Consider the following 16,269-nt stretch of genomic DNA (forward strand, 5'->3'; position numbering starts at 1 on the left):
AAATCTCGTCAATGGCGGGGAAATGTTCTGCGTTAAATGATGGAAAATCTTTTCAATGACGAGGAAGCGTTCTGCGTTAAATGACGGAAAATCTCTTCAATGGCGGGGAAGCGTTCTGCGTTAAATGACGGAAAATCTCTTCAATGGCGGGGAAGCGTTCTGCGTTAAATGACGGAAAATCTCTTCAATGGCGGGGAAGCGTTCTGCGTTAAATGACGGAAAATCTCTTCAATGGCGGGGAAGCGTTCTGCGTTAAATGACAGAAAATCTCTTCAATGGTGGGGAAGCGTTCTGCGTTAAATGACGGAAAATCTCCTCAATGGCGGGGAAGCGTTCTGCGTTAAATGACGGAAAATCTCTTCAATGGCGGGGAAGCGTTCTGCGTTAAATGACGGAAAATCTCTTCAATGGCGGGGAAGCGTTCTGCGTTAAATGACGGAAAATCTCTTCAATGGCGGGGAAGCGTTCTGCGTTAAATGACGGAAAATCTCTTCAATGGCGGGGAAGCGTTCTGCGTTAAATGACGGAAAATCTCTTCAATGGCGGGGAAGTGTTCTGCGTTAAATGACGGAAAATCTCGTCAATGGCGGGGAAGCGTTCTGCGTTAAATGACAGAAAATCTCTTCGATGACGAGGAAGCGCACTGTGTTAAGGCAACCCCAAAATTGTTCGAGGCCTTTAAGGGTTGGATACCACATCAGTAGTATCAGCACACTAACAGCGGTATAATAATATAATTTTATGTGTCATTCTTGTTGACCAACTTTTAATTTGGAGGACTTGTTGATCATTTGAATAAAAACCAGTGACTAATGATGAAGACTGAGCTGATGTTTCTGTTGAACATGTGAGTTTTTTTGCAGGGGGGTTCCACATCTGGATCATGTTGAATGAGGGAAGTGGCCTCTGGTTTCGTCTTTCGTCTCTGTGTCCTCGATCAGATTCTTGAGGTATAATGGAGTTTACCGAGATCCATATCTGAACCGACTCATGTCTTTATGAGACCAACAGGAAGCAGTTCAGAAACATTTTTTTCTTCTGGTCTGAATGTTGTGGCGGTCTTTCTTTGGTTCTTCCACTTCCTGCTTTAAAGATGTTTGGGTTTCAAATTAAAAGCCACATTCCTCTGGAAAAAGACTTGCGCCTCAATGTTAGAAAAAATAAGGTTTATTCTATAAAACAGGACGAAACAGAAGGCTTCTTATTTTGAAAATGATAACAGATATGGTAGAAAGGTATTTCTAAAGGATTTTATTAACTCTGTTTGGTATTTATTAATAAAAACAAATATAAATCTACAGTTTGATATCGATTATAAGAAATTTGACCACAGTTTGAAATCTGGTTTTCAATCAGAGCCAGGTGAGGGCCCCATCAGGGCCAAACTAGAACCAGGCAAGGGCCAAATGAGTGTTAGACTAGTGCCAGAATGGAACCAGATGAGGACCACAATAGAGCCGGACCTTGGCCAGACTAGAGTCAGATGAGGGTCAGACCAGTGCCAGGCAAGGTCCCAGGGCCAGGTGAGGGTAGAAAGTATAGTATAAAGTTATTTAGGGTATTTTATTGTTTCCTTTGTTTGCCGTTAATTTATTAGCACAAAAAACCCGACAAAATTTAAATTGCATTTATTTAGAAAAACGACTGAAAAATAAAAATTCTGTTATTTCAAACTAAAAGCACCACAGAGGTTTATTTTGGAAAAAAAAAAAAGTTTGCACAGAAAAAAACGAAACAATGAAGCAAATTTTGAAATAATTTTATTAAAATTTTTTACATGGAGGTAAAAGATCCAACATAGAAAAAATATAAATAATTTATTGCACAGGTGAATTAACGGCTCGGTGACGAGGAGGTTTTTGGTCCTTGTGGTTTCAGTGCTCTCCGTTCTGACTCTGGTGCATCCTCATTATCAGAGCTCGGATCTCCTCGCGCTTCTGCCGCACCCGTTGCCGCGGAAACCAGTTTTCCAGCCGTAACGGGAGGTCAAAGTGCACCACGGGGTTCTGGGGAGCCAATCAGAGAGCTCGATTTAGTGTGGTCGCATTTGAAACGCCCCGTTAACTCTGTTGGAACTCTTTGAGGGAGGTCGGGTGGAAACAGGCTGAATCAGAAGATTTCTGTTAATATTTACATTTAAGATTCAGAACCAGGTGTATCTGTACCTGCAGGAAGCTCTCTGTGTACTGAAGCAGGTACAGTCCACAGTCGCTGCTGTTGTCCTGCTGAGGGACTCTGCAGTTGGAGCTCCTCATGTTGTCCGACCCGAAGAGACGAGGCGTCCCCCTCCGGACCTCCCACTCCACCTGCAGGTAGCTGCGGACGATGAGGAAGAAACCAGTCACCTATCAGCAGGTTTGTTCACATTTTCAGACAGAAGTGGAACTTCTTGAAAAGAATTAAGATTTATTTAAGTGAAACTGACTCTCTGAGGAGTCTGCAGACGTTCTCGTGGTACGACAGCTTCAGGGAGTCCATGACAAGGATGCACGGCCTGGAGGGGACGGACAAATCAGCACTAAGTGTCTTTCAAAGCAGTGCCGTGTCATTAACATAAATCAGGAAAAAGTCTCAGTTTTATACATAAAAAAAGCACAAATTGTATAGTTTCAAAAATTAAGGTTCCCTCATTTACGAAATTTGTAACAACATGTATTGAAAGAAGTAAGGTTCCCTCATCAACATAAATCAACACAAAGTTTCAAGGTTCCGGCTACGTGAGGTTTAACAAGTTGATAATTATATAGTTATGAGTTAATTGTCGCTGTATTTAAGTATGAATATTTCCATGTAAATATCTATTGTTAAATTAAAATGGTTGTAAACTTTAGTCCAATTAAAGTTCGTCCTCAGATCAGTTTCTTTGCTGACGACTCACCTCTTTAACACAGTGTCCCTCTGCCAGCTCTGCTGTGTACACTCCTGCAGAACACAGAACCCTTTTTTAATGTTTTATTCTATTCAGACAATGACAAAATAAAACCTGCTGAGGCTCAGGACGATGAGAACCTACGAGTCAAAAGAAGGAATATTTGTATATATTTGTGTTGGTAGAGAGCTGGAGCAGGATATTTACCGGAGGCTGTTGTGATCTCAGACTGAAGGATGAAGGTTTTCCTGCAGCTCGCTCTGAAGCACCTGAGACACAAACAACAAGCTTTAACTCCTCCTGCTCAGCGTACTCTCACCACATCGGCTCTGTCCACCTGCAACCTGTCAGGGACTCACCTGTCGGTCTCTGAAACTCCTCGTACTGAACCTCCTCCAGACCTGGAAAACAAACCACCACCAGGAACCAGTGAGCTCTGTCAACATATAACAAACAACACGTTATACATCATGGCTGACTCTGGTACTTCAGTTAGCATCTGCAACTTCCTGCAGAAGTCACTTTGTGTCAATGGTCTAAATGTTGCAAAAAAGGGCACCAGAGTGTCACAAACTTAACTCTTAACACAAAAATGATGCTCAAATACTTTGTAAAGAAATTGCACAGAAAATGGACGTGGCACAAGAACTGCACAATCATTTCATGATGCAGCAAATGTCACAGATACATCACAATAATAATAATAAAAAGGCTTAAGAAATTGCAACAAAACCAAAACATAAAAACAGCTAAAAGCCAAAGCAGCATCAAAGTGGTACCAAAATGGCAGGAATACTGCATCAAAACTGCACAAACTGTTCATGAAAATGGCGAAGAATATTGGCAAAGAAATTAAACCACTATGGCACAAAAATGTGACGATGATGCAACACAAGAACGGCTCAAATGTTGCACATAAATATCGTGAATATGACAAATGCAAGAACACAAATGGCGCAGAACGACACAGTGATGGAGGACAGACTGCACGTTTCACCACAGCACAGGCTGCGATCATTAAAGTCATAAACTCCTGATGAACACATGATTCTGTGAAGAGCTGCAGTGAAACAATCGAAGCGCGGAGAGAAGGCGGTCTGTTAAAGTCATCGAGTCGAGGTGACTCCAGTCGCTCCGTCTGTTACCCAGTTGGCAGGTACAGAAAGTGATGAGGTGCTTCAATTAAAGTGGAATTACAGAGATTTGATTCAGACAGGTCAAAGCTCCAAACTGGCGTCTTTAAATCTGGGACAAAGAGCTGACGTCGCCTGCAGGCGGTCAGAGAGGGCACAGACTCACTTCACCCTGTGACACAGTCAGAGGAAACTGCTTACAGACATTTTACTGTGGAATCAAGACGGGGACTTACTCTTGGTTGACAGGCACAAACAGGAAGTCTTTGGTGAAAATGTCGACTTGGCGGGTCCACGTCTTTACCCTCTGATGCCTCATGTGACGATCACTGAGAAAATACAAAGAAACAAAATGGAGACCCTGAGGCAACACATGACGCCACTTTCATCAATATAGACGTTATATTTCAGAAATGTTTATTAAATTAACTTTCTGCTCTGAAAACACAAAGATCACTTCCTGTAAACTGATGTTGTCTGCGCTAAGACAGAACTACAGCTCAGGTTGGTCACCAGGACAGACTTGATTCAGAAGGACGTTTAACTTCCTGTTTTTAAATGTTTCAGTGCTGGTGCCATTATGAAACCTGAATTTCTATTTTTTTTCAGGGAATAAATGAAGCCAAAGCTGCCACAAAAATGGTCTGATGCAAAAGTGCAGAGACGGTGCAAAACGACTCAAATGTAGCAGGAAATGAAAATGTCACGAACCTAAACTTAAGCACAACAAATATACAAAAATTGACGAAATGTTGCAAAAAATGGTGCAGAAATGACAACTAAATGTCACAATGGTGCAAAAGGGGCAAGAAATGAAAATGTCAAAAATCTAACTTTTATAACAAATAATATACAAAAATGAACAAAACAGTGCAAAAAAAAAAAAAAAAGGTGCAAAAATGACACAAAAAATGTCACTGTCCAAAACCTTACTGTGAACACTGGTCAACTGTTGCAGAAAATAGTGCAAAAGCGGCCGAAAGTGACACCAAAATGCCAAAAAAAAAAACTTAACACACAGTATTCAAAAAGATTCAAAGTTGCAGAAAATGGTGCAAAAATGACACCGAAATGTCTTTACCGAAAAACAAACAAAAATGGCTGATGTTGCAGAAAATGGAGCAAAAATTTCATAACACGGAAATATCACAAACCTAACGTTTATCCCAAAAATATACAAAAAACTCCAATGTTGCAGAAAATGGCGCAAAAATGGCAAAATATGACACCAAAATGTCACCATCCAAATGAACCATAAAACTGTACAAAATGACGAAAAATTTGAAAAAATATGGTGCAAAAATACCAAAAAACAATCAAACAAAAGACAAAATGTCACCATCTAAAACCTAACAACAAAAACTGCGAACTACGAAAATGGGACAATGTTGCAAAAAATGGCACCAAAAAAATTTCACGAAATAAAACCTAAACACACAAATTATACAAAAAAATAATCGTAATGTTTCAGGAAATGGTGCGAAAAAGGCCAAAAATGGCACAAAGATGAGACACGTCATCAGAGGCCAGTCAAACTCCTGATGAGGTGTTTTTCTGTTTCTGTTTTCTGTTCAGCTGAATGTTGTTGCTGACTTTATAAAACTAAATTAAAAAAAGTTAATAACTTCGGCCGCGAATAAAAACACGTTAACCCGCCAGTTCCTCTGAACACGTCCGATCAGAGTTCGTACGTAACAACGTGTTTATTTGTTTTCTGTCTTTATTATTATCATTAACTTTCATGTTGGCGCTCTTACGGGACGGAGGGGGCGTCGTCCTCTCCGGCCGCTCTCCGTCTGCTCAGCTGTTTGTAAAAGAAGCTGCTGAAGACGTGACTCCTGTCGGCCACCGAGCCTCCGACTCCCTCCAGGAGGAGGTATCTGCAGGAGGAGGAGGAGGAGAAGACTCAGGACACTGACCCCCTCTGCTGGTGACTGACAGGAAGTACAGACACTGACTGAAACTCTGACGTTACAGAATCCTGGTTCACAAGGAGGCATAGGAGAGGAGGGAAGGAGTGTGGAGAGGCAGGGAAGGAAGGGAGGACAAGAAAAGAAGAAGAGAAGGAGGAAAGGTGGGAAAGAAAGAAGGAAGGGGTGGATAGAAAGAAAGTAGGAAAGGAAAGAAGGATATAAGGATAGATTGAGTGGAGGAAAGGAGGAATGAAGGGAAAGGGAAGGATGGACGGAAGAATAGGATGGATAGAAGGAAGGAAGAAAAGAGGAAAGAAAGGAAGGAAATATGGGCAGGAGGGGAGTAAGAAAAGAAGGGATGGAATAAAGGAAGAAAGGAGAGGGCAGAAAGCACGGAGGGTAGGAAGTAAGGAAAGGAGAGAAGGCGGAAAGGACAGAAAGAGTAGAAGGAGGAGTGGAAAGAAGAGAAAGAAAAATTAAAGATAAGGCAGAGAGGAAGGAAGAGAAGGAGGTAAGGAAGGAAAGGGAGGAATAAAAAAAGGCAGGGTAAAATCGAAAGGAAACAGAGGAAGGAGGAAAGAATGAAGGGGAGGAGCGTAGGGAGAAAAGGAGGGACAGAAGGAAGTAAAAAAAGAGGAAAGGAAGGAAAAAAGGAGAGAAGGATGAAGGGAAGGAATAGGGACAGAGGAAAGAGGACAGGGAGGACACAGGCTGACGGACTGACTTGAGGTAGAAGTCGATGATGACATCGTTAAGGAACTCGCCGCCGTTCAGACAGGCCAAGTCCTCCTTGGTGACGGTGATGCGTCCTTTAGAGGGCGGCGGCGGGTACTGGATCAACCTGAGGACCACAGACAGACAGTCAGTGTGTCGTATGATTGGCTGACGATATGATGTCATCCAGGTGATGTTACCTGGTGGGAAGGAGCTGCGGCTGACCGGACGAGTTCTTCTTCCTCGGGCTGCTTCGCACCTGAGAAACAAAGACACGGTCAGAGTCTGTGACGGACAGGAAGTCCCCCAGGTAAGGAGACAATGACACAAAGAAGAGGTAAAAGAAGGAGTCTGATGAGGGAAGGAGATAAGGAGTCTTACCGCAGAGTGCCCCAGCAGTCTGAGAAGGTGCTGATCCAGAGGAGGAGGACAGCTGTGGAGGAGCAGCAGCCCATCAGTCCACTCCAGAGGGGAGGTGGGCCCGCCGGCGGAGGAGGAGAAGCCCTTCTTGTACTCCTCCATGTCCAGGATGGAGGCCAGCAGGGCGGCCTGGAGCTCCTGCAGCTGCTCCTTCAACACCAGCAGGAGGACAGAGCATGCCGAGCCTGAGGGACCAGGAGGACATGTTAACATGTCAACCAGTCACTGGACCTATCAGCCTAGCAAGACCAGTGATTGGATCTATCAGCCCACTACAACCAGTAACTGGACCTATCAGCCCACTACAACCAGTTACTGGACCTATCAGCCCACTACAACCAGTTTCTGGACCTATCAGCCCACTACAACTACTCACTGGACCTATCAGCCCACTACAACCAGTTACTGGACCTATCAGCCCACTACAACCAGTTTCTGGACCTATCAGCCCACTACAACCAGTTACTGGACCTATCAGCCCACTACAACCAGTTACTGGACCTATCAGCCCACTACAACCAGTTTCTGGACCTATCAGCCCACTACAACTACTCACTGGACCAGTCAGCCCACTACAACCAGTTACTGAACACTGTGCGACACTTTTTAAGGACACTGCGGCTGAGATGTTTCCAGAGTCTCAACATGTCAGTGACAGTTTGTAGTTCTAAAACCACTTCACATATCTAAGGGTCTCCGTTTACCTGACACAGCGGCGGTGGACGTCTGGATGGCTGACAGCTCCCTCTGCAGGAGGTTGGCCTGAGCATCAGTCACCCACAGGAAGAGCAGGGAGGGGGCGGGACCTTTCCAGCCAGCCAGTAGAGTCCCGCCCCGAGCCACACCCCCGTCCCAGACACCGTAACCCCGAACCTGAGACGCCACCACGGTGACCTCCCCCTCCTCGGCTCCTGAGAGATGGACAGGAACAGTTGTTTCTTCAGTTTGTTTTAAAATTACATCGTATAAATTAAAACCCGAGGCTATTTAGGAAAAAGTCAAACTTAGCGTAAAGTGTGTCGTTACCTTTCAGAGGAATCGTGACGCCGCTCTCACTGAGCTACACAGAAGAAAAACAAAAATTTAAACTTCACAAAATGGTGCGTTCCTTTTCTTGTCCTTCCTTCCCAAAGTTCCTTTCTTTCTTCCTTCCCTCCCTTCTTTCCTTCATTCCTTTCCTACATGTAGGTGAATATTTCACCGTGCTCACCATCAGCTTCCCGTTGGCGTCGCTGTGCGTCAGGCCGGCGTGAAGCGAGGTGAAGTCCAGCTGCAGGAAGGATGGCAGCGGCGGCGGCAGGTTTTGCCCGTTTCTTTCAGCTTTGGAGGAACGAGCCTGTTGAGCCTGTCAGACAAAGCGCAGGTACACAGTCAGCACAGTTCATCTGAAGGTTCAGATTTTAATATGTGGTGTTGGCCGGCCTCGCCTGAAGGAAACTGATGATCTTTTCAAAATAAAACTTTAAGTATCAGTGATGACACGCAGTAGAATGACTGTTTCACACAGAAAATATTTAATGAATGTCTCCGTCATTTATTTAAGTAAACTGACCATCCACACATTACCATTTTTTTCTCAAAACATTACAGCTTTTTTTTTTTTTTTTAACTTTCTGACTTTTTTTTAACAAGTTCCGACTTTTTACTCACAAAATTGTGACTTGTTTCTCAGAACCTTTTCCAAAAGAACTTTGACCTTTTTTTTCCAACATTAAGACTTCCTCACACATTTTGACTTCTTACTTTTAAAATCGTGACTTGTTTCGGAAAAAAAAAATTCTCATAAAATTGTGTCTTTTTAAATTGACACATTCCAACTTTTTTATTGAAAAGTTTTCTCAAAACGCTACAATTCTTTCTCGTAAAATAACTTATTTTCGGAAACCTTACAGCTTTTTACTTTATAAAGAATGATTTTTTTTCTTTTTCTCATAAAAATCAAGATTTTAAAAGTTTTCTTTGACACATTATGACTTTATCATAAAATATGACTTGTTTCTCGAAACATTACATTTTGAACATTATGATTTTTTTAATCATAATTTTTTTTTTAATTGACACATCACAACTTTTTATTGCAACATTATGAAGTTTTCTCAAAACTGTACAACTTTTTTCTCACAACATTTGACTTGTTTTTGAAACCTTTTTTTTTTTTTTACAAAACATTATAACTTTTGTCACCTCCTGATCAAAACTTTTGTTCATAAAATTCTGACTTCTCTCAACACATCACTTTTTTTTCTCCAAACAGTCGTTTTCTTGAAATATGAAGACTTTTTTTCTAAGTATTCCAAGTTTTTACTCAAAAAATTATGACTTGCTTCACAAAACATTTTCCTCATAATTTTGAAACTGTTCTCTCGAAACACACTGACTTTTTCTGAAACCTTACAACTTTTTACTTTTAGAAGTCTAACTTTTTTTCATATGAAGTTGTGACCTTTTTCTCAAAACATAACTTAAACATTATGACTTTTTTCCTCATAAAATGTGACTTGTTTCTTGACACTTCACCTTTTTTGAAACATTAAAACTTTTTTTTTTTTTTACAAAATATTATATATATTTTACACATAAAATTTTGACTTTTCTCAACACACTGACTTTTTTCATAAAACATTCCAACTTTTTACTCAAAAAATTAGCACTTTTTAATCAACACATTCTGATTTTTTAATGAAACATTGTGAAATTTTCTCGTAACGTTACGACCTTTTGTCTCATAAATTGTTTTTTTCAAAACATTAAGACTCTTCTGAAAATACTCCAACTTTTTTCACATAAAACTGTGACTTCTTTCTGAAACCTTTTTTTCATAAAATTCTGGCTTTTCTAACAGTACGACTTTTTCTTGAAATATTAAGACTTTTTTGAAACACAACAACTTTTTACTCATAAGATTATGACTTGTTTCATGGAACTTTTTCCTCAAAACATCCAACTTTCCACAAAAAATTGCCTCTTCTTTCTGCAAACTTCCCCCACCCCCCCCCGAAACTTTGACTTTTTTCTCAACAACTTTTTTCGCGAAACGACTTACATATTACGACTTTTAACATTTTTTTTATTCATTACGACTTTTGTCTCATAAAATTTGACTTGTTTCTTCACACTAAATGTTTTTCAAAATATTAAGACTTTTTTTCTCAAAATACTACGTTTTATACATAATTGTGACTTATCGACACATTTTTAATAAAATTTTGACTTTTCTTTTCTCAACACATTACAACTTTTCTCTCAAAACAGTACGACTTTTTCTTGTGTTTTGTTTCACAAAACTTTTTCCTTATAAAGTTGTAACTTTTTTCTCAAAACATTCCAACTTTTTACACAACTTGACTTTTTTCCTCTCCACACGATGCGACCTTTTTCCTCTTAACATTAAGATTTAACTGAGACCTTACGACTTTTTACTAAGTATGACTTGTTTCACGACATTTTTGTCACAGTAAATTGTGATGTTTTCTCAACACATTTTGACTTTCTTATTGAAACATTACAAAGTTTTCTCAAAACATTTAAACTTTTTCATCATAAAAGTTGACCTGTTTCTTAATACGTCAATTTTTTTTTCTTTCAAAATATTACAACTTCTCACACATAAAATTGTGACTTCTGTCCCGAAACGTTTTTCATAAAATTTTGACTTTTTTCAACTCATCACCATTTTCTCTCAGAACAGTATGATTTTTTCTTTAAATCTTAAGACTTTTTTGTGAAACATTCCAACTGTTTTCTCATAAAATTGTGAGTTTTTTTAACATATCATATATTTGTTTTTTCTGAAAGTTAATTTCTACGATCATGGAACACAAAGACGTCAATAAAAACAAGGAAACGAACAAACCAAAAGGTACTGCCCTTGGTTTGTTATGACTCTGTAACTCCATCACTCCATTGTTTTACATTTTTAAAATCACAAGTGAAAATAACTGAACTCAACCCGAGTTTGACGCTTTGAACAACCAGATGACCAAAACTGAGGAAGACCAAGAGACGTGGCTGAAAGCTTGATGTCTCCTACCTGCTTCTGCTCCGAGCTTCCAGGACCGGACTCCTTCATCAGGCTTTGTGGCATCCTCTTTCCTCCGTCTCCTTCATCATCACCCTCCTCTTCCTCTTCACTCGACAGCACAACTGAGGGCAAACAGAGGATCACCACATCTTTAAACACCTTTTCTGTGTTTCTAATTCAGCTGATTCTCAACATATTCAAAGTTTAAACATCATAGAGATAATCGGTACCGAAGGATCAATGGCTAAAAAATTCTGGCGTTCAGTTAGTTAAACCGACCGACAGTTACGACACCGTTCACAACATGTTCACTGTTTTCTCTTTCTCATCCATTGAAGTATATTTTCTGACCAGGGACATGAATACTGCGTTATCATTATTTTAATTTCAGTGTTTCTCTTTTTCTTTGCAGATAAAATGTTCTCCACGTTATGGAGTCTGACTGGGTTGAAAAGCTGCGGAACATTTTCTCAACACATCACAAGTTATTTCTCATTAAATTGTAACTTTTTTTCACCAAACACAAATTCTTTCTCATAGAGTTGCTTTTCTTCTAAAAATGCTGCAACATTTTTCTTGAAACATTACGACTTCTTTCTTAAAACACTGCATTTTTTTATTGCAACATTTTTTTTTTATCAAAACAGTAAATTCTTCTTAAACTTTGCAACTTTTCTTCAATCATTAAGACTTTTTTAACTTAAAAATTACAACTTCTTTAGTAAATATAGCTTTTTTCTTGAAACAAAGCAACTTTTTTCTTAACATTACACCTTATTCCTTGAATTTACAACTTCTTTCTTAAAACATTGCTATTTTCTTCTAAATTACGACTTTTTTCTCAAAACGTTTTTCTTTAAATCGTTAAGGCTTTTTTCTTAAAATCGTTAAGGCTTTTTTCTTTAAATCGTTAAAGGCTTTTTCTTAAAATCGTTAAGGCTTTTTTCTTTAAATCATTAAGGCTTTTTTCTTTAAATTGTTTTTTCTTAAAATCGTTAAGGCTTTTTTCTTTAAAACGTTAAGGCTTTTTTCTTTAAATCTTTAAGGCTTTTTTCTTAAAGTCATTAAGGCTTTTTTCTTAAAATCGTTAAGGCTTTTTTCTTTATATTGTTTTTCTTTAAATCTTTAAGGCTTTTTTCTTTAAATCGTTAAGGCTTTTTTCTTAAAATTGTTAAGGCTTTTTTCTTTAAATCGTTAAGGCTTTTTTTCTTAAAATCATTAAGGCTTTTTTCTTAAAATCATTAAGGCTTTTTCCTTTAAATCGTTCAGGCTTTTCTTTGACTTATCGTTGGTTGTATTCTTTAGACTCACTGGGTTCTGTCGGAGTCTGTTTGGGTTTCTTCAGTCGAAGATGCAGGACAGCCGACCTGTACGTCTTCTTCTTCTCTCTGAACTCCCTCCACCTCTCCCTGCCCTTCTCGCTCAGGTCGTCCGTCAGGCTGCTTCTGGTGGCGAGACATGCTTTCCTGTCCAGACTCCGCCTCCTGTCGGTTGACGTCCTCAGTGACGTCACAGAGGGTTTGTTTGTGGTTCTGGACGGAGACAGGAAGTCGTCTTCTGACGTCCGGTCTGAACCAGAGACTGGCAAGATCTTCCTCTGTTGCTTTAAAGATTCAGGAGATCTTCGTGTGTCGCTCTGAAACAAACAAACAAACAAACAAACATCAGATTGAAGGAACATTTTGTTTGTTGTACCACAACATGAGACAACTGTCAAACTTTATGTTTTTATTTTTACACATTTTATTTTGTTGTAGAAAATATCAAAACGTTATCCTCACCATAACCTTACAGCGTCATCACAAAACTACAACGTCACAGTGAAACAAAGCTGCGACTTTATTCTGAAAATACTGAAACTAACTGACACAGGTGTCATCCTGTTCGTGACCTCTGACCTTCACTTTTCGCTCAGCAGCGACCCGTCTGTCGGACTCCACTCGCCTCCACGTCCTCTGCTCTCCAAGCTTTGAAGAACTCAAACTCCCAGCATGCTCCTCGCCTCGCAGCTCTGCCAGAGAGTCCAGTGACTTCACAGAGATGCTTTTATTCTGCCAGCCTGAAGGTTCAAGATCGATCACTGCTGATTATTGATTAACTATTGATCCTTCAAGAAATGTTTCACTCTTCTGTTTCACGTTTATATTTCCTGTTGCTCCTCACAGACCAGTACAGGAAACATGAACGATCACTGAACCATTAAAATGAATAAATGAATATTTATGTCTCTGTTATTTAAAGCAAAACATCATAAATGTTACCACTGAGGTCACTTTTCTTCTTCTGTGGTGGAGACGGAGGCTCTGAGGTCACAGCAGGCTGCAGCAGTCGGTCTGACGCTCTCTTAGGGCGCCATCTGGTGGACGAGACACGGAACAACAGCGCTCACTGCACAGAGCTGCATCAGGAACACTCAGTGCGACAGACGTGAGATTTAAACAAACAAATCTGTTGTTCACAAACAATAAAATAAACAATCAGCAGCTTCACGATCAACAGCCGACATCACAACAACAAACAACTCACCCGTTAGAGAAACACGCCGCAGACGACCCCGCTCTCTGCCCAGGCTCTGACTGGTCGCTCCAGCCTGCTCTGCGATTGGATGCTGACGCTCCCTTGTGATTGGCTGCTGACGCTCCTCTGGTCGAGCAGTTGAGTCTCAGCAGCGTTTTGACCACGTCTTTGAAGACCGGCTCACAGGACGCGCTGGACGAAAGGTTCAGATTGATTTTAGAAGCTTTACATTGATGTCAATGACAGTGAGGCCTGAAGGGGGCGCTCTACACACCTCTGTGTGTTCCCAGCATGCACCCTGTCAGCTCTGCCGCTGCTGGACTGATCCTGGTAACCCTGTTGGGATAAAACGACACGCACCACACTGAAAACTGACGACTGCGACAGAGAGAGGCTGACAGATCACTCATGCCACCTTAAACACGGGCTGACATATTGTAATACCACCTTATTGTCGGGGGCGGAGCTCTGCAGGCAGGACAGTGGTGACGCGTACAGGGGGGCGGAGTCAGCACCATCTGGCTGTTTCTTCTTGGGGATTTTGAAGGGTGACGCCATCCTGGAGGAACAAACACACTCAGACCAAACCTCGAACCAGAAACAGCCTAATCTACAGCATCCACCTGCTGTCTGGAGGTCACGAGGAGCTTCGCTCAAGGCGTGCAAACCATTTATAAAAGTAGATATTTCAGCTTTATAAAAAAACAGCTGGTGGATTATCTATAAGCCGAACTAACCAGAATACTGTGCACATTCATACACAATATTACTTCATAGCCCAGCATGTATGTACACTTCAGTTAAAGCAGTACAATTCAAAATAATAATAATTCTTAACGGAGATCCGGAAGTAGCTACACAGTTTACCGTTTAGACTGTGAGCAGTTTTTCTGTTGCTCAGTTTAAGACGTACAAACCAAACACTTCACGTAAACTGAGCTAAAATATAATTATTTCCTCACTAGCTTAACGTTAGCTCAGGGCGCTAACTGCGAGTGTGAACCACTTATAAAAGTCGATTGTTTTACTTTATAAATGAAAGTTGATGATTGTTTGTGTGCCGAATTTAACATCACACTCCATATTTTCACAAACACTCTTTACTGTTATTACAGCGTGTTTTGTACGTTTTGATTTCATGAACACAAATTAAAACAGCGGTGATTCTCAGCGGGGATCGTGCTGCAGTAGCGCTGTTAGCTCCGGTACCTGCCCCCTGTGGCCTCGGTGAGCTCCGTTAGCTGCCCGCTGTCCTCTTCTTCTTCCGGTTAACAGTCGGTGAACTCTCCGGTGGGTTCATGTGTTTCAGACTCTCCGCTGTCAGCTCCGAACAAACTCGACAAACTATCTAAAAACACATTTGTGTCAGCGGCCGGTTCACAAGCTGCTCCGCTACAAAGATTCAGCAGCACGATAGCGACATGACAACATCCGCTACGTCACCGGGCGTAAGGGACGCTGGCTATACGCTTTACGTGGTTACGTCATTGAAAGCGTCTGGCTCTCGTCTTGTTGTCAATTAAAAACAACGACAGGTCCTCAATCTGTCAATAAACACACACACATATAAATACATGTACAAGTAAAAAAAAATATATATATATAATCAAAATAAATCAAAATAATTTAAAAAATAAAAAAACAGGTAAATAAATAACTAAGAAATAAAATATGTGATTTAATACATAATTAAAATTTAAAACTTAAAAAAAATTAATATGCAAGTAGATAAATAAATAAGTAAAGTCTCTTATAGTGTTAAGTAAATAAATATTTAAGAAAAATAAATATGCAAGTAAATAATTGATTAATAAAATGTGCAGGTATATAAAAATGTTGAAGAATGATGATTAAAATCATCAAAATAAATACATAAATAAAATATGCAAGTAAATTAAACCTTTCAAATAAATATGAAAGTAAATAAATAAGTAAAGTTTCTTATAACGTGTTTTTTTTAAATAAATAAAGAAAATCGTGCTAGTAAATAGATAGTTAATAAATAAAATGTTCATGTAAATAAATAATTAAAAAATTAAATACTCAAGTAAATAAATAAATAAGTGAAGTTCCTTAAGATGTGTTTTTTTTTAAAATTAATAATTAAAAAAACTGTGCAAGTAAATGGAAAGTTAAAAAAAATGTGCAAGTAAATAAATAATTTTAAAAAATAAATATACAAGTCAATAAATAATTGAATAATAAAATATGCTGGTAATACATAAATATATAGGTAAATAAATAAAATAAAAAATAAAAAATAAATGAAATATGCAAGTAAATAAATAATTTTAAAAATTAAATGCTCAAGAAAATAACTAATTAATAAGTAAAATGTGCACGTTAATAAAACTTTTAAAATAAATATATAAAGTTCCTAATGAAATTTATTGAAAACCAGACACCCCTCAATTTAACAGAATGATAATATAATTTAACATAATAATAATAAAAAAAAAATAGATAATAAAGTTAATGAAATTCATCATGTTGTTTTTTTTATTGTTATTTTATTCAAATTATTGTTATCAATATTATTTACTGGAAACCACACAAAAAATAAATAAATAAAACAGACTTGACTTTTGACAACCTGTCAATAGAAAGTGAAATAAACAAAGTTCATGTTGTGTTTTTTTAATATAATTGATTTAAATGATTGTAATTAATGATTAAATTAAA

General features: G+C 39.1%; 1 protein-coding gene across 1 annotated transcript; it reads right to left on the reverse strand.

The window, feature by feature from the left end:
- Positions 1–1,744: 1,744 nt before the first annotated feature.
- senp7b (SUMO specific peptidase 7b) lies at positions 1,745–15,007 on the reverse strand. Its single transcript, XM_049570526.1, has 22 exons — positions 14,797–15,007; positions 14,035–14,146; positions 13,862–13,923; positions 13,597–13,779; positions 13,332–13,426; positions 12,969–13,129; positions 12,382–12,706; positions 11,080–11,192; positions 8,260–8,394; positions 8,076–8,109; positions 7,754–7,960; positions 7,011–7,234; positions 6,830–6,888; positions 6,640–6,756; positions 5,760–5,882; positions 4,239–4,331; positions 3,229–3,305; positions 3,077–3,138; positions 2,879–2,922; positions 2,426–2,494; positions 2,166–2,316; positions 1,745–2,006 (listed from the first exon to the last, which is right to left on the reverse strand). Exons 2-22 carry the CDS (start codon positions 14,143–14,145, stop codon positions 1,875–1,877), a joined length of 2,577 nt encoding a protein of 858 aa, XP_049426483.1. The 5' UTR covers position 14,146; positions 14,797–15,007; the 3' UTR covers positions 1,745–1,874.
- Between the last annotated feature and the right edge of the window lie 1,262 nt (positions 15,008–16,269).

The sequence above is a fragment of the Epinephelus fuscoguttatus genome, linkage group LG24 (assembly GCF_011397635.1).
Source record: "Epinephelus fuscoguttatus linkage group LG24, E.fuscoguttatus.final_Chr_v1".
Classification (NCBI taxonomy): Eukaryota; Metazoa; Chordata; class Actinopteri; order Perciformes; family Serranidae; genus Epinephelus; species Epinephelus fuscoguttatus.